We start from the raw sequence: 17,693 nt of genomic DNA, 5'->3' as shown, positions 1-17,693 counted from the left end.
ACGATTGAGAAAAAAAGAACCCTCTGCCCGGTTTGACCGTTCCCTTAAACCCGTCTCCCGGCGTGTTGATCTTCGCCGGAAGATATGGCGATTTCAGAAGAAGAAGCGAAACTCGAAAGGTTCCTAGAATGGCTTCAGGTTAGAGATTCCCCCTCCCCTGTTTTCTTAGTGTTATTTTCAGTCGTTTTTGTATCTCATCGATCGATCTTTGCTTGATTTTTGAATTTCAGGTGAATGGAGCTGAATTAAGAGGCTGCAACATCAAATATTCTGACTCCCGAAAAGGATTTGGCATATTCGCCTCAAGCTCCTCCACTCAAGCTTCCGATGGTACTATCTCTATCTATTAGTTTCTCTCATTTGGCTATATATGGAACATTGAGTTAATCGCTTCTGTATATGTACACTCCTCTGAGTTCAGCTTTTTGGAAAATGTCAGATGTCTTGCTTGTTGTGCCGCTTGATTTGGCCATTACCCCTATGAGAGTTCTTCAAGACCCTCTCCTCGGCCCAGAGTGTCAGAAAATGTTCCAACAAGGACAAGTCGATGACCGGTTTCTCATGATTTTGTTCCTCACTCTCGAGCGTCTTCGAATCAATTCTTCCTGGAAGCCGTAATTTTGTATCTCTTAACCGACATGAGTTGTTTAAGGGGATTCATCTCTACTGTCTATAAAAATGATATGATATACATTATAGGTATCTTGATATGCTCCCTACTCGATTTGGCAATCCTCTTTGGTTTTCTGATGTTGACATCCTCGAGCTCAAGGGGACAAACTTGTATCACGCAACCGAGTTACAGGTGCCAATCTTTTAACATTTTAATTTCCCCTATATCATCCTACAAATACATAGCTGCCACTTTTTCTCCTTTCACTGTTTAACCCAATTATTTGGAGCATGTCCATCGTGATTTCATTTTTCGTTTCATCTGTACTTTCCTTTTCAGAAGAAGAAGTTGATGTCGCTTTACCATGAGAAGGTGGAACCCCTGGTGAAACAGCTTCTTATTTTGGATGGTGATTCCCAAAGGTTTACATACCTCACATATTTACTTACGCCTACCTAGTATTATAGATTAGTATATTCTTGTGCCGGAGACCAATCATATTTTGTTTTGTCTTTTGGTGCAGCGAGGTCTCCTCTGAACACTTCCTCTGGTATGTTGGCTACTGGTGTTATCTCTTGTTAGTAGAACCAGAGTTTTATGTGTTGTAAAGGGCTGCTGAGTGATCTTGAGACCTTTTTCATTTACGCCAGGGCAAATTCTGTATTCTGGAGTCGTGCCTTGAACATTCCTCTTCCACATTCTTTCGTGTTTCCACAAAGCCAGGAGGATGTCGGGGAATACCTATCAACAAGTCATACCCCTGAAACGGACCAAGTTAGTTCTAATGTGGAAAAAGGCAAGTCATTTAAAGTCACTTTGCTGAATTCTGTGTGAAATGCCTTTTCTTTTATCCTTCTCTCCTGTAATTAAAACTTCATGAGTTTTTTTCATTTTCTGATGTGTAGATATTCAGGCTCAAGTCCCTGGCGCTACATCTCTCGGACCCGGCGATACTGTGTGGGTTGAGGGACTTGTTCCTGGCATTGACTTTTGCAACCATGGTATGCCAATTTTTTATTATAAAGAAACTTAAAAAGAGGCTCTTTACTCTGTTGCATAATGTTGATATGGTTAATGAGTATATATCCTAGTGTCATTTGTTATGATATACTATAGTTATGGTTGTATAGATTTGAAGCCTGCGGCGACTTGGGAAGTTGATGGGACCGGATTGGTATCTAGTGTTCCTTTCTCCATGTACCTTCTCTCGGGTTAGTTAAAAATTTGATTGTGTTACCTCTCACTTTCTACAAATATCTATCAAACTATGGAACAATCCAGTTACTCACTTCTTTTGGATATGTAATGTGGAAAACTGAGTGCCACAATTCTGTAAATTGAACAGTTGCACAACAGTGTATCCCAAACAAGGAGGTCTCGATCAGCTATGGTAACAAAGGAAATGAGGTAAGACCTTTTGCAGTTCCTGGCAGCTTCAATGAAAACTTAAATTGAGTGGTCCTCTTCCAGTCAAATATTTTGTTTTGTTTGATTGATTATCTTGTATTACGATCTATAGGTTTTCGAGTGGTGGACATGTGTATTTGCGAATTATCACATCTTAGCCTTTGTTTGAGTGATGTGCCTTCTTTGTTGTATGCAGGAGCTTCTTTACCTGTATGGATTTGTGATAGAGAATAATCCAGATGATTATCTCATGGTAATATTTGCTTCCCCTTTGAAGAGTTCCTTAATTTTCAACCAGTAATGTATTTGTGAGGATGTTGACGAGAAACATAACTTTCAAGAGAAAGAAGATACTCGTCAATTGTGTTTTCACGTCGGTTGTTAGGAATGACCTTGGATTTATTCTAGGTTCATTATCCTGTTGAGGCGATTCCGAGTATTCCTTTTTCTGATACCAAAGGGCAGCTTCTTGAAGCTCAGGTTAGCATTGTACATTTTATTTTGATTTGATAATGTACCTGTCGAACTCTGGAAATTCTCGTAATGCAGAAAGCTCAACTCCGGTGCCTCCTGCCAAAATCGGCCTTGAATCATGGGTTCTTCCCACAGACCACATCAAAAATTAGAGAAAGTGATGAGAAGGAAACAGTGAGATACTGTAGTTTCAGTTGGTCTGGGCAGCGTAAGATGCCCTCATATATGAACAAACTAGTTTTCCCAGAAGATTTTATGACTGGCTTAAGGACCATTGCCATGCAAGAAGAAGAGATTTACAAGGTCTCAGCTATGCTTGAAGAGGTATGATCACCTTTTTTCTTTCTTCTGGCATCTTTTCAACTTAAACACATATCCTACACGAAAGATCCATTGCTTAAAGTAGTGAGTTGGGAAACGATGACAGAATCAGATAAACATCCATAGTTTGTATTTCACTCGATATTGAGACACAATTATTATTTTCGAGAAGCTTGTAGAGTCGAGACCAGACGAGCAACCTTCTGAAACTGAGGTCAGGATGGCCATATGGGAAGCATGCGGGGATTCTGGAGCTTTCCAGTTACTTGTGGATCTCCTTAATGCAAAGTATGCAATTGAATTTGTTACCCGTGACTTGATATTAAGAGCTAAGTAAGATGTTTGTCAGAGAAGAAAGTTACAGTCCTCCATGCGTTTTTTCCTTTTCTTGACAGGATGATGAAGCTGGAAGAGAATTCGGGCACTGAAGAACAAGATGCTAGGCTCCTTGAGGAGGCATGCTGCGATGAAGAGCCGAGGTACAATGTCCAAAATCTCTGGACATGGTTTAGCTTTGGGTATAATATTTTTGAAATATGTGTTGTGATAGTAGGGACTGGGATGGGAGAAGGATGAGCAGAAACAAGTGGTCAAGTGTAGTGTACCGTAGAGGACAGAAGCAGCTCACAAGACTGTTCTTGAAGGAGGCAGAGCATGCCCTTCACTTAGCACTCTCCTCCTCTGACCACCATTAATGACTAAATCTTACTATTATCACAATATATAAAAAGGGTTTTGTGACTGACTACTCTCATTATAATATAAAAAGCCTTTTTGTTATTGTAATCCGAATATACTACATAGTCCTGGGCAATCGGGTACCCAATCGGGTTTCGGTTCTACCCAATCGGATTTCGGATAAATCAGTATAAGACCTATAGATCCCATTCGGTAATTTACAAAAAAATCGGTTCGGTACGGTTAGTAACTGGCCGGGTTCGAAGCGGTTTTCTACTCCAATACAAAATCCAAAGTAACTCGAAATTTTTCCGGGTTATAATCGGTTCGGTTATTTTCAGTAACCAAAGTACTCAAATAACCGACTAAAACCCATGTAAATAACCAAAATAACCGATTAAACCATAAATTAAAACCATAACATTAAGTTTCACCATAACACAACCAAATACCATAACATTAAGTTTCACCATAGCACAACCAAATACCATAACATTAAGTTGGAAAATCGGTAATTTCATACCCCAGCTAAGGGGGTATGTTCAATTCGTATGTGATGTTTAAACTTGTGTAAATCCATACATTAAGTTAAATAAAATTTAAATTCACAACCCCAACTCTTCAAACTGTGCTAATACATACCTAAGTCGTAACGGTGTTAAGAAATTGTTAACGGCATCTGACGTGGACGCCACATATGAAACGACGTCGTTTAGAAAAACCAAAAAAAACTTCTTTTGGTCAAAACAATGTCGTTTCCTTCCTTCTTCTTCTTCTTCTTCCTTTTTTTGCTCGCTCGCTCCGAAAGCTCCTCCTCTGTTGCTTCAATTCCGATTAAAACCCCAAAGAAACGTCAAATCCGAGAAAAAGATTAGTGACAGTATGAACTTAGGGGTTTTATTTACCATTGCAAATCCAAGAGGAGGAGCCATCGGTGATGGAGATATCAAAACAAGAGTGATGCCAAGAGCCTTTGACGAAAATTGGATCAGCGCCGGAGATTTCAAGGCGGAGAAGACAGCGCCGCTTCAGAGTTCAAAGTCGCCAACGACGATTTTGGGAGTCAACTCTGACGATAATGATCTTAGGAAAAATTTAATAATTTCTCATTCACGCATAAAATTGGATTTGCAAAATTGAAACAAGAATCAAATCCCAAAGATTACAACTTATTCTAAATTCTAACGACAACCCTAGCGCACTCTGTGTTCTCCATCCTCCTCTTCCGCAGCCGGTTCAATCGCAGAAACCCAAATTCCTTGGGTACGGACTCAACAAAATCCCACCTCAATTAAAAACACGAAAATGTAGATCCGAATACAGAAACGAAGGAGAGAGCTGGGTTAAATTCTCGAGAAGAAAATTCTCAGGTTTCTGATAAAATAGAAGAAACAAGAGTCGAGACTTGAACAAACGCGAGTCGGGAAAGAGAAAGAAGAAGAAGGAAGGAAACGACGTCGTTTTGACCAAAAAAAGTTTTGTTTTTTTCTTTTCAAAACGACGTCGTTTCATATCACCGTCAGAAAATTTATTTCCACGTTAGAAGCCGTTAACAGTTTCTTAACACCGTTAATTATTAAGTATGTATTAGCACAGTTTGAAAAATTGGAGTTGTGAATTTTAATTTTATTTAACTTAATGTATGGATTCACACAGGTTTAAACATCATGTAAGAATTGAACATACCCCCTTAGCTGAGTTATGAAATTACCAATTTTCCACATTAAGTTCAATAAACTCACAACTAACTTAAAACAAAAGATAAAACAAGTTCAAATGGACGTCGAAGCCTTAATGGGTCAAGGCTTTATTAGGCATTTAGGTTAAACGGATCTAAAACGGTGGCCGAATATACTTAAGTTACAACCCGAACCCGAACCGAAGTCTATTTTACCAAGGTCTCTTAGCCCATTCGGTAATTCTGTTTAACCCGAACCCTACCCGATACCGCTTTTATCGGTTCGGTTCCGGTAGGATTCTTCGATACCGGATATTATGCCCAGGGCTAATACTACATTGTACAGAATTGAAACAAAAAAAAGAACACTAAAAAAAATATGAATGATATCAAAAATTTGTTGGAAATTATGTTGTCGTTGAACTGCTTTGAATGTTAAGTGACGCCATCCGTCTTTCTGCAGCGGCTGCTCTCTTTTCCCTCTGGGCTGCCATTGCTCTCCTCACTTCCTCCTATTTACAAGAAGATTTACACACACGAGAAAGCAAGACTGATATCGAAAAGTATACAAATTGGGGGTTTAGGAAGCTAACCACTTTAGAGATCGGCTTCTCTTTCTCAGCCTGCGCAGCTTCGGCCTGCAAACACAAGGAGGGTTAGATAAGAAGTTAACTGTCTCTCTCTAATCTCTACTAATCCGAGTTTTCGTTGGAAAAAGAAAACGTTACTTGAGCCTTCTTTTCTCGGGCTCTGCGTAGTTTCTTCAACTCTTTTGCTCTTGCTTTCTGCTTGGCGTCTTTTTCTGCCTGAACAAGAATCACCATCACAAATCAAGTTAGTCAGATGGTGGCTTCAGAATCCCAACCGAAAATCATATATATCAAATCATGCGAGAATAAATGCATCATCTACATCACAATTTAATATAGTATTTGGCAGACATTGGACCCTAACACATGACCACATATATCCATAAACTCCGGGATAGAGCTCAACCTAAGAACGCAGTGCGTAAAGAAAGGACTAAGGAGTTCTGCACTAGTCCTATTTTGCCTCATGCGTAATCCTTAAACCAAACTTTTGACGTCAACAAATAACAAATCGATGCAATACCTGCTTGGCAGCTTGAGATTCCTCCATCTCTTTGGTGAGCGGGCTGGGTACTTTAGCATCATGCCAATTCCACTTTTCAAGGTTTGATGCCATAAACCGTCTAAAAGTGTTTCTCACTTCCTTCTCATTTGCAAGCATGTACGGCGTTCTGCCTCTTTCATCCTTAGCACAAGGATCCATACCCTCCTCCAATAACTCCAGAACTTTTTCAAAATCACCAGATTTAGCAGCTTCATGCAAGGGAGTTGACGTACCAGTAACTCCATCCCCGAGATCCTCTTCTATACGATTTGGTTCCTCTAAGATTACGTTAGTAGAAGAAGTTTCATTGGGCTCTTCGTTTCTTGAGGTTTCGCCAGGATCCTCATAATGGGTATGCACCACTGTACTGGCTTTGGTGTCTTCTGGTTGATTAATAAAAATCTCCTCAATTACATATGCAATCTGAGTCAACTGATTATATATACGCTGTGATTCCTTGAAGGTTGGCCGCCGGATAGTAAATGGAACGTTTCGTACAGCACAGTTTTGGCTGCTAAAGTACGGTTTGCCTCCATTGAAAAGTAATTGCCTACTGCTTGAGGGAGCATGAACAAAAACACAAGCAGCACCATCAAAATAAGGCTTCCAGCTAGCAAGCAGCTCTTGAATATCCTAACAACATAGAGAAAAATGATACATAAATTTACTTCAAAGGCTATGTATCATATTTATAGAGGTTACAAAATATACAAATATTTTTTTAATGTTTTCCTTCCTATGATCCTGATCCCGGTTGACAACCATCCTGAAGGCGGCCAATATTTCCACCCTTCAAGAGACCTAAATCATGTTTACAAAACTATACACCACACTTCCGAGTTCGGAATTTCCTTTACAAAACGAGCAGAGCCGCAGATATAACTATATACGGGACTCTTATGTGTTCTTTTTTAAGTGAGCTCACTTAAAATTGGCTTTTAGAAAAACCGTAAACTGAAAACCATGTCAAGAGAAAACAGTAACAGGAGCAAGTTCCTTTTCCCATTATAGAATCCGCAACAAAAGGTGCTTAGAAATATTATTGGTAAAAAAAATCAACGACCTTTCGTTAGCTGAAAGAAGAAGGCAACAGTTAGTAGCAAAAACATGGTCAGAGACTAACCTTTTTTAAAGCAAGTTCGTTGTAACGACGAAGTGAGGCTCCGGCAGAGTGTATACTCCTCCCGCCGCTTCCATCTTTTGTGGACTGCTTTTTACCAGCCTTGGCTCTTACAACATACCTATACATGGGAAATGGGAAAGGGAATAAGAGAACATATCAATACCCTATAATGTTTCAAGACCAAGGGATATTAATCTTAATTAATCATAGGTAAAAAACAGAATCTCGATTCTGAACTGAATAAGAATCAACAAGCAAGAAAAAAAACACATGAAAATAGAGAGAAAATGCAAAGAGACAGTACCTGTGGAATGTCTTATGAGCCACAACCGACTTTCCATTAAAGACAGTACCGGCAAAGTGGCCACCACTAGCAAGCAACACGACAGACATTTGCCTGTGATCCGTATTCTCTGGAATCAAATTTCTCAACCTCTCAGTGACTTCAATCTCGCCCAAGCTCCTCCCAAAATCATCGATAGAAGAAGATCCAATGTCATTCACCATTTCAGCCTCGTCCATGATTAAGCTTTTCCAGATGGAAACTTTGTCACCAGTTTGAAGACGAATAAAAAGCTTCTTTTTATCAATACCCTTTTGAGGATCAAAGTGGAGTGTGTGTCTAGTCTCAGCTTCGTCTTCTGATCCTGATATACTAGAGACATCGTAGTCTTGGACAGATTCAGACGTCAACTCATCAACATCTTCTTCTCTCAAAATAGGCTTGCCAGCAACACTCAGCTTGATCTATACCATCACAGCAACAACTACAAATTAGCGCATGGGAAAACGAAATAGAAATACTTTTATATATTCTAAGGAGTTATCATCATAGTAGTACTAGTAGTGGGAGAAAGAGAGATAAATGATTACGTTAAGGCGATGAAGATCGGATTTGAAGTGGGAGCGTTGATCTTGAAGAGAAGAGAAGTCAATTTTACAAGTATTACAGGTCCATCTATCCAGAATCACGCCGTCCTTCTTCTTCTTCTTCTCCTCCTCCGCGGGTGGTACTGGTATTAACCACGTCGACGATTGAGTCTCCGAAGGATTTGACAACCGACACGAGTCAAAGAAATCGGCCGGCAAGTCAAATATCGATCGAGGCTGTTTGATTTCTGCGTTTCCAATCTCAGTGGCAGTGGCCGTGGCAGCGGCGGCGCCGGTGGTCGCCATTAGAGAGATAGATACAATATTTTGGATTTGAAAGATAACCAAACATCTACTACATACAGTATTGGATTTGTAAGATAGAAACGTCGCCGTTTAGATGTCATGTATAATGGATCCAGAATATGGCCCATAGAAGGCCCAACAAGATAAGGCGGCGACGTTCTAGTAAAGAGAGAGATGTCTGGAAGGAACGAAGGAGAAGCGCCAAAAGCATCGACGCGCCGAGAGAGGAAGTGGGAAAAAGAAAACTCCGCTAGTTTTCCCGAGCATCAATCAATGGTGAGCTCGGTCATCGATCAATCGTTCGTTCTGTTTTTGCTATTTTTGTTTTGGCGATAATTGTATGTATAATATAATGTGCAGTCAGTAACATTGCACACGAATCTGGGTGATATAAAGTGCGAGATCTTTTGCGACGAGGTTCCCAAGAGTGCTGAGGTTAGTTCTTCACATCTCCCTGTCTCTCGGTTTTCGATTCTATGATGGATTGTTTCTGCTCCTTTGTCTTACAACTTAATATATTCAAAATCGATCGAAATTAGGGTTTAGGGTTGAATCTTATGATGATAGGGAGGGGAATTTGTTTATTTTAATTTGGTTATAATTTAATTTGGATGCAGAACTTTTTGGCGTTATGTGCAAGTGGGTACTACGATGGTACCATATTTCATAGAAATATCAAAGGGTTCATGATTCAAGGAGGTGACCCTAATGGCACCGGCAAAGGAGGTACTAGCATCTGGGGCAAGAAATTCAATGATGAGATCCGAGACTCCCTTAAGGTAATCTATCTATCTATCTATCTTACAAGAGAAGAGAAGGTTACTTACTTACTTACTTACTTACTTACTATCCTCCTGATCTGTTTCTTGACCTGCTGCTGGTTCCATTCTCTTTATTATTGCAGCACAATGCAAGAGGTATGCTCTCAATGGCTAACAGTGGCCCAAACACCAACGGAAGCCAGTTCTTTATCACCTATGCTAAACAACCACATCTGAATGGATCATACACCATCTTTGGCAAGGTCATTCATGGCTTCGAAGTCCTTGACATTATGGAAAAGGTTAGTTAACCAACCTCTTTTTTTACCTTCCCAATAAATACTAGATTGAACTCTTATCTTCCTTACTAGCAACTGTTTAAAGTTTTCTTGATGTGAATTTGTTTTACACAAAAAAAAAGAATACTAACTCTCTAATGATATTGCAGACACAAACAGGGCCAAGAGATAGGCCGCTAGCTGAGATAAGGCTAAACCGTGTGACGATCCACGCCAATCCACTTGCTGGTGGTTAAAAAGGTCATAAATAAAGCTTCTACTGTTGTTGGTTAAGTCTTTCATTTTGTATCGGTAAAGCTGATGATGAGACATGAACACGCTCACAAGTTAAAACCAAAACCACTGTTTCACATGTCAAAAAGTTAGTTTTATTAATAACAGTTGTTACTAGTAGTGTCCTTTTGATTTGAAAGGGGTTTTCCTTTTTGGTTGTCTAGTTTAGTTTTAACTTGTAAGTATAGTCTCAATCAATTGACACACTGTCTCTCTCACCAAGTGCGTAAATTTGACAGCTAAATCCGTCTGTGACTGGAGTTTCAAAGTAAAAAAACGTTGAAGTTAGATAGGATTCTGCGTGGGCCACCAAATTCCAAGAGGCCTACCAGAATTATTTTTAAAAAAGGGGCTCAGCCAAAACTTGACACAGATCCTATACAAACGAATAACCTGGGAGAAGGGTAATTCAGCAGCCTTCCTTATTAAACAGAGAAAGCAAGCATTATCATCTAATGGTACACTAAACCAAACCGACCCGTTCGGCGCAATTAAAGCGAGCAAAACAGAACCTGGAAAAGGGTAAAAAGGTAAAAAAAAACAGTGGACTCTTTTTGAGAAAAGTGGGAGCCACTGAAAAACCCAACGACTGTCTCTGTCTTTCTTTCTTCCCATTCAAAATGCGGACGCGTGTGGGCCCCGCCAACCTCCTCCTCCTCCTCCATAACTCACTGGCACTGCTGTGTTTATTTATTTATTTTATTTTATTTTAATAAATAAATAATACTAATAATAAAAAAATTGAAGAGACGAGATTGAGGCAAAAAAAAAAATAGAAAAAACAGTCCACAACTCTTTCTTGTAATTTTCTTCTTCTTCTTCTTCTTCTACTTGTTCGCCTCTATTCTCTTTTTTATGTTTTGAATTTTAATTCTTCTGTTCGCATAAATAAATAAACTCAGTCGGCTCTGTAGAGAAGACGGAGAAGAAGACTGTTAGGCTAGCATATATAGATAAGAGAGGGGATGGCTATGGCTTCATCTTCTTCGAGAAATGGTGCGGTTAGAGGTGGATCCATGAGACCCGTCTCTGGCTCCAGCAATCTCAGATCGTCTTCTTTCAAATCCAGGATTCCTTCCTCCTCCGCCCCCCGTCGCAACTCCACCTCATCTGCTTCTCTCGCTGACAATGGAGGTCCCTCCTCCTTTCTCTCTCTCTCTCTCTCTCTCTCTCTCTCTCTCTCTCTCTCTCTCTCTTTTGTTGTTGTTGTAATTAATTTACCTACTTACTGAGATGCGATTTCAATTTCCAAGTTTCACTCTCACCTCCTAGCTTTGTGGTTAGTGAAGAAGCAACTCTCTCTGTGTTTCCAAATCGACTTACTTGGATTGGATGATTGATTTGATTTGATTGATTGTTGTTTAATTGCCTTTATACTGGACGATTTTGTCGATCTCTATACTGGAACCCACCCTTGCTTAATCATCTTCTTCTTTTCTTGTTTCAGTGCCTGGGAGAGTTCGAGTCGCTGTTAGATTACGACCTCGTAATGCTGATGAGTCCGTCGCAGATGCTGATTTTGCTGATTGTGTTGAGTTGCAACCTGAGGTGTTTCTCTTCTCTTCTCTTCTCTTCCCTTTTGGTTGGTGTTTTCTTCCTTCTACTCTCTCTCTCTCTCTCTCACTGATTTTGTCTCCATATGTCCAGCTTAAAAGGTTGAAACTCAGGAAAAACAATTGGGATACTGAAACCTATGAGTTTGATGACGTGCTTACCGAAGCTGCTTCACAGAAACGCGTCTACCAAGTTGTTGCCAAGCCTGTTGTTGAGGTCTCTTTCCTTTTCTCTCCCCCCACCTTTTCTTTCTCCCTCTTTTTTTTTCTTTTTTTTCTTTCTGTTTATCTGAATTTTACTTTGATTACCCCCACTACTACTTTGTAGAGTGTTCTTGAGGGTTACAATGGAACTGTCATGGCCTATGGTCAGACCGGTACTGGCAAAACTTTTACCCTTGGAAGATTAGGAGATGAAGATACTGCTGCTCGTGGTATCATGGTTCGTTCCATGGAAGATATCATTGCTGGCACTTCCCTTGACACTGACTCTGTCTCTGTCTCTTATTTACAGGTTTTCTTTCTTTTCTTACATTGTTTGTTTCCTCACTTACTACTACTTTGCATTAGACACTAACTCTCTCTCTATCTCCAGCTTTATATGGAGACCATCCAAGATCTCCTAGACCCATCTAATGACAATATTGCTATTGTCGAAGACCCCAAAACTGGAGATGTCTCCTTGCCTGGGGCAACCCATGTAGAGATCAGGAACCAACAAAATTTCCTTGAGCTCCTCCAGCTAGGGGAAACACATAGGGTTGCAGCCAATACAAAATTGAATACTGAATCTTCTCGAAGTCATGCAATTCTCATGGTAATTCACTTCTGTTTAGCCTTCTCAAATTTTGATACATTAGATTTTGATATACCTCTACGTTCATCTCTATTGTTATCTTGAGTTGATGCATGATCAATAATAGTTCAGGTACATGTCAAGAGGTCGGTGGTAGAAAACGAGGATCCAGTCTCAACTGAAACGGAGAACTCATCTCACTTTCTCAGACCATCAAAGCCATTGGTTAGGAGAAGCAAGCTTGTTCTAGTTGATCTTGCTGGTTCTGAACGTGTTCACAAGTCTGGTATAAACCTCTAATAATCAATTGGCATAGCTTGTCAAAGCTCTTTGTACTCAGCAGATTCACTCATTTCTTCGTTTTCCCTCAATGACAGTATCAGTTACTAACACATTTCCTACTTTTCCTATGATGCTCTGTACGATTCCACCTTTTGGGTGTACTTATTATCACCGTCTTTCTTGCTATGCAGGCAGCGAAGGGCACATGCTGGAGGAAGCTAAATCCATTAATCTTTCACTTAGTGCTTTAGGAAAATGCATAAATGCAATAGCTGAGAATAGCCCTCATGTTCCACTTCGCGATTCAAAACTTACTCGCTTGTTGAGAGATTCATTTGGTGGTTAGTTATCTTATTGCTCATATCCTAAGTCCTGGTGTCTTGAATTCTGAATTCCTAATAACTGGACTTTTCAGAATTATCAGTCGCTAATACATATGTTTTTTGCATTTTAGGCACAGCAAGAACATCCCTAATTGTGACCATTGGTCCCTCCCCACGTCATAGAGGGGAGACAACAAGTACTATATTATTTGGTCAAAGGGTGCGCTATCACTATCTTTACCCAACACGTAATGTAGAAGTCTTTTTGAAAATATTCAAAACCATAAGTGTTTTTAATTTTTGGGCAGGCAATGAAGGTAGAGAATATGTTAAAGATAAAGGAAGAATTTGATTACAAAAGTTTATCCAAGAAACTTGAGGTCCAACTTGATAAGGTGATTGCTGAAAATGAAAGGCAGCTGAAAGCATTTGATGACGATGTGGAGAGAATAAATCGACAAGCACAAAATCGTATATCAGAAGTTGAAAAAAACTTTGCTGAGGCCTTAGAGGTTAGCATATATATACCCAAAAGAATTCGAAAAAAATAAAATAAAAAACGGTTTCATATCCGTGTTTTGTTTCAGTACCTGAAATCGGATATTTGTTTTCTAATATTCTATTTACAGAAGGAGAAACTAAAGTGTCAAATGGAGTATATGGAGTCAGTTAAAAAGCTTGAAGAAAAGCTGATATCGAGCCAGCGGAACCATGAGAATGGTAAACGCAATGGAGAGGTACTAGCCCACAGAACTCTTATTTTGTTTTCAGGTGATGGGAGTGTACGAATCTTTAACCTGTAAATATTAACCTGCAGGTCAACGGGGTTGTTACAGCTAGTGAATTCACCAGGTTAAAAGAATCACTTGAGAACGAAATGAGGTTAAGGAAGGCAGCTGAAGAGGAAGTTAGCAAAATAAAAAGCCAGTCAACGCTGAAGACAAAATCAGGGGTACCCAGTCTTTAACTTCTTTTTCGCTCTTTCTATCTCTCTCCCCCTCTCAAATGATTTAACATCTTAGATAATATTTAACCAAGCTCTCTGGCGTTTTAGGAAGGCGAAGATGCTGGAATATCAAGACTACAAAAACTGCTGGAGGATGAGGCTATTCAGAAAAAGAAACTTGAAGAAGAGGTCACTATATTACGAAGTCAACTTGTGCAACTTACTTTTGAAGCTGACCAGGTACAAAATTTACGAATTTAGTGGGTATGAAAGTCTCTCCTTTAATTTCTGTAAAGCAACTGTCTTTTACATCAAATAAAGGATTAGTCTTTATCGTTTTCACTCACTGAATATACCTTGTAACACTTGGAAATTTGTACAAGCACGGTTAGAGTTTCTTTGATCTTACTATAATCACTATGAGGCACATATTCACAACCACCTGCTCTTGTACTTGATAACAACTGTATCTTGGTTATGATTTTGGTTCAACCTTGAGTTTACCTGACAGTTGAGTCTTATTCTTCTAGATGAGACGATGCTTGGACAGCGGTGCCCCAGGGAATTCATTTTCTGGCACGGACTCATTACCCTCACGGCATTCCCAAGCAAGAGAATCTCTGAACGGACAGAAGGCGCCGTTTGCTACACTATGTGAGCAAGGTAATAGGAATTTCTTCTAAAATGTTTGCGCCGGAGTGTGTACAACTGCCTTTGTGGTTCTTATAACTTTCTATCCTCCTTGAAACAGTGGGACTTCAAAAGATTTTGCAATTGCTTGAGTCAGATGATGCAAACATAAGAATTCATGCTGTAAAAGTTGTGGCGAATCTTGCAGCTGAAGGTAACTTTTGCTCACTCACATACATATATGATCATCTCTTGAGGTTCATATTTTTTTTGTTGCTATAAGGTATCACAGTTCCCCTATTTTCTTTGGGTTTGATAAGCAGAGGCAAATCAAGAAAAGATCGTTGAAGCTGGAGGGCTTACATCATTGTTGATGCTTCTGAGAAGCTACGAAGATGAAACTGTCCGAAGAGTCGCCGCTGGTGCGATTGCCAATCTCGCAATGAATGGTAAATGCTTATGGATACTGAATAATATTTGGAGGTTAAACAGACGGTGAAAGCAGAAACAGACTAGTTAAATGGCTTGTGGTCACTTAGTGTGGCAATATGTGCTCATGTGTTTTAGTTTTGTTTGTGTGGTAACAGAAGTGAGTCAACAACTGATAGTGGACCAAGGTGGAATCAGCTTGCTATCTCTAACAGCTGCAGATGCAGAGGATCCACAGACTTTACGCATGGTTGCTGGAGCTATTGCTAATCTCTGTGGCAATGGTAAAATAACATATTCAACTGTCATTTTCTTTTGAACGAAGAAACCGACCAATTTCTGAGATGTCTTTTATGTCTGGCAGACAAACTTCAAGCAAGACTATGGTCGGATGGTGGAATAAAAGCGTTGTTAGGAATGGTTAGATGCGGACATCCGGATGTTCTTGCGCAGGTGGCTCGTGGAATTGCAAACTTTGCAAAGTGCGAGTCCCGAGCAACCACTCAAGGTAAAAAGCCGTTCTAGTTTTCCATCAAGGTCACCTAGTGTGTAGAGACATTTCTTGTTTTGGTGGGTTAATTTGAAGAGTGTATGAAGGTGTTAAGAGTGGAAGATCACTACTAATAGAAGACGGAGCTCTTCCATGGATTGTACAACATGCTAACGATGAAGCTGCGCCAATCAGGCGGCACATAGAGCTAGCTTTATGTCATTTGGCCCAGCATGGTTAGTGCGATCCTTGACTTTTCTTTGTGGTCCTTGTGGTTCATCATATTCATTGGTGTTTTTTGGTATTGTTTGGTGGGGGCAGAGGTGAATGCGAAGGAGATGATAAGCGGAGGAGCGTTGTGGGAGTTGGTGAGAATATCAAAGGAATGTTCAAGAGAAGACATTCGAAGTTTGGCTCATCGTACTCTCTCTTCCAGTCCCGTCTTCCGTTCTGAGATCCGTCGCCTCGGCATCCAGTTTTGACTTTGTTCTAAGTTTGTAACATAATTATCAATCTCTCAACGAGATTCACACATGACACACCCATCATCATCTGTATTCTTTCTATTTATTTTATTTTATCGATGTTAGTACTAAACGTTTCGTTCACTTTTGATTGTAAAAAACGCCTTACTAAATCACGTTTTGTGATTCATCCAACCTCGAAATAAAAAGAAAGTTTAGTAGAAGACTTATTATGAAACAATGTGTCAAAAACACAGACTGTCTAATATTTTACAATTTACATTATAAGAAAATAGACACCTCGTGAACGCTACCTTCTTCCCATGGCTACCACCAAACAATCAGGCAAACGTAAATTTTTGTGACAAAAAAAAGAAAAAAAAAAAGAAACCTCAAAAGAGAAGAACCAATCAGAATTATGATTAAAATCGAGGGAGCAAATGAAGAGAGAGAGAGAGAGATCAGCAGCAAGAGCGGAGGAGAACAGGTCCCATTGATGTCTGAAGCATATCACTAAGGGCAACTTGTACTTCCCCTGACCCATGTTCACAACTTATCAACGTCGCTATCAACGGAAACAACTCCGGCAAGTTCTTCTTAAACAGTGACTCTCCCATGTTTCCCAGTGTCTGGATTGCAGCGACCACTAGTGGAGCCCGCGCGGTTAGCTCTTTCCTTTTTCCTGTCCCTGAGGGAACCGCCCATCTAGACGACTGCTCCTTTGCACACGAGATGTCTATGTAGAACTCTAACACCTCTCTGCAGAGGCTTATGAGGTGGGTTTCTATTTTAGCCTCGTCGTAACCCACAGGCTGGTCTGAGATGAGGTTGTCTAAGAAGGTCATACATGTTTGGAAAGATTCGTTCTCCAGGCGCAGCAGAGGAGCTTCTTGGGATTCAGGGGACGACCCCAGCTCCTGGAGCTTGGAACGTAAGAGTGGATCGGCATTGATTGTGTGAGCGTTGGATGCAATGCCATGCATAGCGTCGAAGAGCATCAACATGTGATTGGCTGTGAGAGACGTACGGTACATGTCGTAGATATCTGTTACCGCCTGCAAATAAAGAACAAGTGCACAAACATACACATATACTGATGAGATCGATNATGGTGGAATAAAAGCGTTGTTAGGAATGGTTAGATGCGGACATCCGGATGTTCTTGCTCAGGTGGCTCGTGGAATTGCAAACTTTGCAAAGTGCGAGTCCCGAGCAACCACTCAAGGTAAAAAGCCGTTCTAGTTTTCCATCAAGGTCACCTAGTGTGTAGAGACGTTTCTTGTTTTGGTGGGTTAATTTGAAGAGTGTATGAAGGTGTTAAGAGTGGAAGATCACTACTAATAGAAGACGGAGCTCTTCCGTGGATTGTACAACATGCTAACGATGAAGCTGCGCCAATCAGGCGGCACATAGAGCTAGCTTTATGTCATCTGGCCCAGCATGGTTAGTGCGAGCCTTGANTATAACTTTCTATCCTCCTTGAAACAGTGGGACTTCAAAAGATTTTGCAATTGCTCGAGTCAGATGATGCAAACATAAGAATTCATGCTGTAAAAGTTGTGGCGAATCTTGCAGCTGAAGGTAACTTTTGCTCACTCACATACATATATGATCATCTCTTGAGGTTCATATTTTTTTTGTTGCTATAAGGTATCACAGTTCCCCTATTTTCTTTGGGTTTGATAAGCAGAGGCAAATCAAGAAAAGATCGTTGAAGCTGGAGGGCTTACATCATTGTTGATGCTTCTGAGAAGCTACGAAGATGAAACTGTCCGAAGAGTCGCCGCTGGTGCGATTGCCAATCTCGCAATGAATGGTAAATGCTTATGGATACTGAATAATA

General features: G+C 40.2%; 5 protein-coding genes across 9 annotated transcripts in view; 3 read left to right on the top strand and 2 right to left on the bottom strand.

The window, feature by feature from the left end:
* LOC104758435 (ribosomal lysine N-methyltransferase set10) lies at nucleotides 1–3,595 on the top strand. 3 transcript variants are annotated; one of them, XM_010481300.2, is made up of 16 exons: nucleotides 1–138; nucleotides 231–330; nucleotides 422–614; nucleotides 700–805; nucleotides 953–1,035; nucleotides 1,137–1,163; nucleotides 1,264–1,409; nucleotides 1,519–1,614; nucleotides 1,744–1,824; nucleotides 1,959–2,020; nucleotides 2,217–2,273; nucleotides 2,429–2,500; nucleotides 2,570–2,818; nucleotides 2,988–3,103; nucleotides 3,211–3,294; nucleotides 3,366–3,595. In XM_010481300.2, exons 1-16 carry the CDS (start codon nucleotides 85–87, stop codon nucleotides 3,508–3,510), a joined length of 1,671 nt encoding a protein of 556 aa, XP_010479602.1. In that variant the 5' UTR covers nucleotides 1–84; the 3' UTR covers nucleotides 3,511–3,595. The 3 variants fall into 3 exon arrangements, with proteins under 3 accessions (XP_010479602.1, XP_010479610.1, XP_010479619.1); XM_010481308.2 differs by having other exon boundaries at nucleotides 2–138; nucleotides 3,369–3,595; XM_010481317.2 differs by having other exon boundaries at nucleotides 3–138; nucleotides 440–614.
* On the bottom strand, nucleotides 5,282–8,642 carry LOC104758428 (ankyrin repeat and zinc finger domain-containing protein 1-like). The gene is made up of 7 exons (XM_010481294.2): nucleotides 8,302–8,642; nucleotides 7,733–8,175; nucleotides 7,429–7,546; nucleotides 6,285–6,938; nucleotides 5,900–5,977; nucleotides 5,765–5,809; nucleotides 5,282–5,683 (listed from the first exon to the last, which is right to left on the bottom strand). Exons 1-7 carry the CDS (start codon nucleotides 8,602–8,604, stop codon nucleotides 5,579–5,581), a joined length of 1,746 nt encoding a protein of 581 aa, XP_010479596.1. The 5' UTR covers nucleotides 8,605–8,642; the 3' UTR covers nucleotides 5,282–5,578.
* LOC104758425 (peptidyl-prolyl cis-trans isomerase CYP18-1-like) lies at nucleotides 8,764–10,076 on the top strand. The gene is made up of 5 exons (XM_010481293.2): nucleotides 8,764–8,880; nucleotides 8,965–9,039; nucleotides 9,222–9,383; nucleotides 9,509–9,667; nucleotides 9,814–10,076. The coding sequence occupies exons 1-5, from the start codon at nucleotides 8,779–8,781 to the stop codon at nucleotides 9,898–9,900; spliced, it is 585 nt and encodes a 194-aa protein (XP_010479595.1). The 5' UTR covers nucleotides 8,764–8,778; the 3' UTR covers nucleotides 9,901–10,076.
* Nucleotides 10,728–17,298, top strand: LOC104758388 (kinesin-like protein KIN-UB). Of its 2 annotated transcripts, none has more exons than XM_010481257.1 (19): nucleotides 10,728–11,071; nucleotides 11,385–11,485; nucleotides 11,585–11,707; nucleotides 11,819–12,004; nucleotides 12,086–12,307; nucleotides 12,419–12,572; nucleotides 12,760–12,909; nucleotides 13,023–13,111; nucleotides 13,200–13,403; nucleotides 13,521–13,628; nucleotides 13,709–13,843; nucleotides 13,946–14,077; nucleotides 14,368–14,500; nucleotides 14,589–14,681; nucleotides 14,791–14,916; nucleotides 15,055–15,180; nucleotides 15,261–15,290; nucleotides 16,962–17,075; nucleotides 17,165–17,298. In XM_010481257.1, the coding sequence occupies exons 1-19, from the start codon at nucleotides 10,903–10,905 to the stop codon at nucleotides 17,296–17,298; spliced, it is 2,529 nt and encodes an 842-aa protein (XP_010479559.1). In that variant the 5' UTR covers nucleotides 10,728–10,902. The 2 variants fall into 2 exon arrangements, with proteins under 2 accessions (XP_010479559.1, XP_010479553.1); XM_010481251.2 differs by lacking the exons at nucleotides 16,962–17,075; nucleotides 17,165–17,298 and adding exons at nucleotides 15,494–15,622; nucleotides 15,708–16,215 and having other exon boundaries at nucleotides 15,261–15,404.
* LOC104758404 (brefeldin A-inhibited guanine nucleotide-exchange protein 3) overlaps nucleotides 16,054–17,693 on the bottom strand; it is an 8,974-nt gene continuing 7,334 nt past the window's right edge. Inside the window, exon 12 of one of the 2 annotated variants that reach the window (XM_010481284.1) lies at nucleotides 16,054–16,563. In XM_010481284.1, the coding sequence (XP_010479586.1) occupies nucleotides 16,312–16,563 (252 nt within the window). In that variant the 3' untranslated portion in view covers nucleotides 16,054–16,311. Of the gene's footprint in view, nucleotides 16,906–17,693 lie in introns of both variants that reach the window. The other variant, XM_010481276.2, reaches the window with a different exon arrangement.

This window comes from Camelina sativa, chromosome 3, assembly GCF_000633955.1.
Source record: "Camelina sativa cultivar DH55 chromosome 3, Cs, whole genome shotgun sequence".
Taxonomy (NCBI): Eukaryota; Viridiplantae; Streptophyta; class Magnoliopsida; order Brassicales; family Brassicaceae; genus Camelina; species Camelina sativa.
This window is presented reverse-complemented; position numbering and strand designations above follow the sequence as displayed.

Bases quoted from the DNA above. Each gene is read 5' to 3' on its own strand.
- LOC104758428 (XM_010481294.2), bottom strand. From the start codon at position 8,604: ATGGCGACCACCGGCGCCGCCGCTGCCACGGCCACTGCCACTGAGATT. The intron at 6,939-7,428 runs GTTAGTCTCTGA...CTATGTTGTTAG, and splicing joins ACGAACTTGCTTTAAAAAAG to GATATTCAAGAGCTGCTTGC. The intron at 5,684-5,764 runs GTTAGCTTCCTA...TCTTGTAAATAG, and splicing joins AGAAGCCGATCTCTAAAGTG to GAGGAAGTGAGGAGAGCAAT.
- LOC104758435 (XM_010481300.2), top strand. From the start codon at position 85: ATGGCGATTTCAGAAGAAGAAGCGAAACTCGAAAGGTTCCTAGAATGG. The intron at 139-230 runs GTTAGAGATTCC...TTTGAATTTCAG, and splicing joins GGTTCCTAGAATGGCTTCAG to GTGAATGGAGCTGAATTAAG. The intron at 2,274-2,428 runs GTAATATTTGCT...GATTTATTCTAG, and splicing joins ATCCAGATGATTATCTCATG to GTTCATTATCCTGTTGAGGC.
- LOC104758388 (XM_010481251.2), top strand. From the start codon at position 10,903: ATGGCTATGGCTTCATCTTCTTCGAGAAATGGTGCGGTTAGAGGTGGA. The intron at 14,917-15,054 runs GTAAATGCTTAT...GTGTGGTAACAG, and splicing joins TGCCAATCTCGCAATGAATG to AAGTGAGTCAACAACTGATA. The intron at 15,181-15,260 runs GTAAAATAACAT...TATGTCTGGCAG, and splicing joins TGCTAATCTCTGTGGCAATG to ACAAACTTCAAGCAAGACTA.
- LOC104758425 (XM_010481293.2), top strand. From the start codon at position 8,779: ATGTCTGGAAGGAACGAAGGAGAAGCGCCAAAAGCATCGACGCGCCGA. The intron at 8,881-8,964 runs GTGAGCTCGGTC...TATAATGTGCAG, and splicing joins TTCCCGAGCATCAATCAATG to TCAGTAACATTGCACACGAA. The intron at 9,040-9,221 runs GTTAGTTCTTCA...ATTTGGATGCAG, and splicing joins AGGTTCCCAAGAGTGCTGAG to AACTTTTTGGCGTTATGTGC.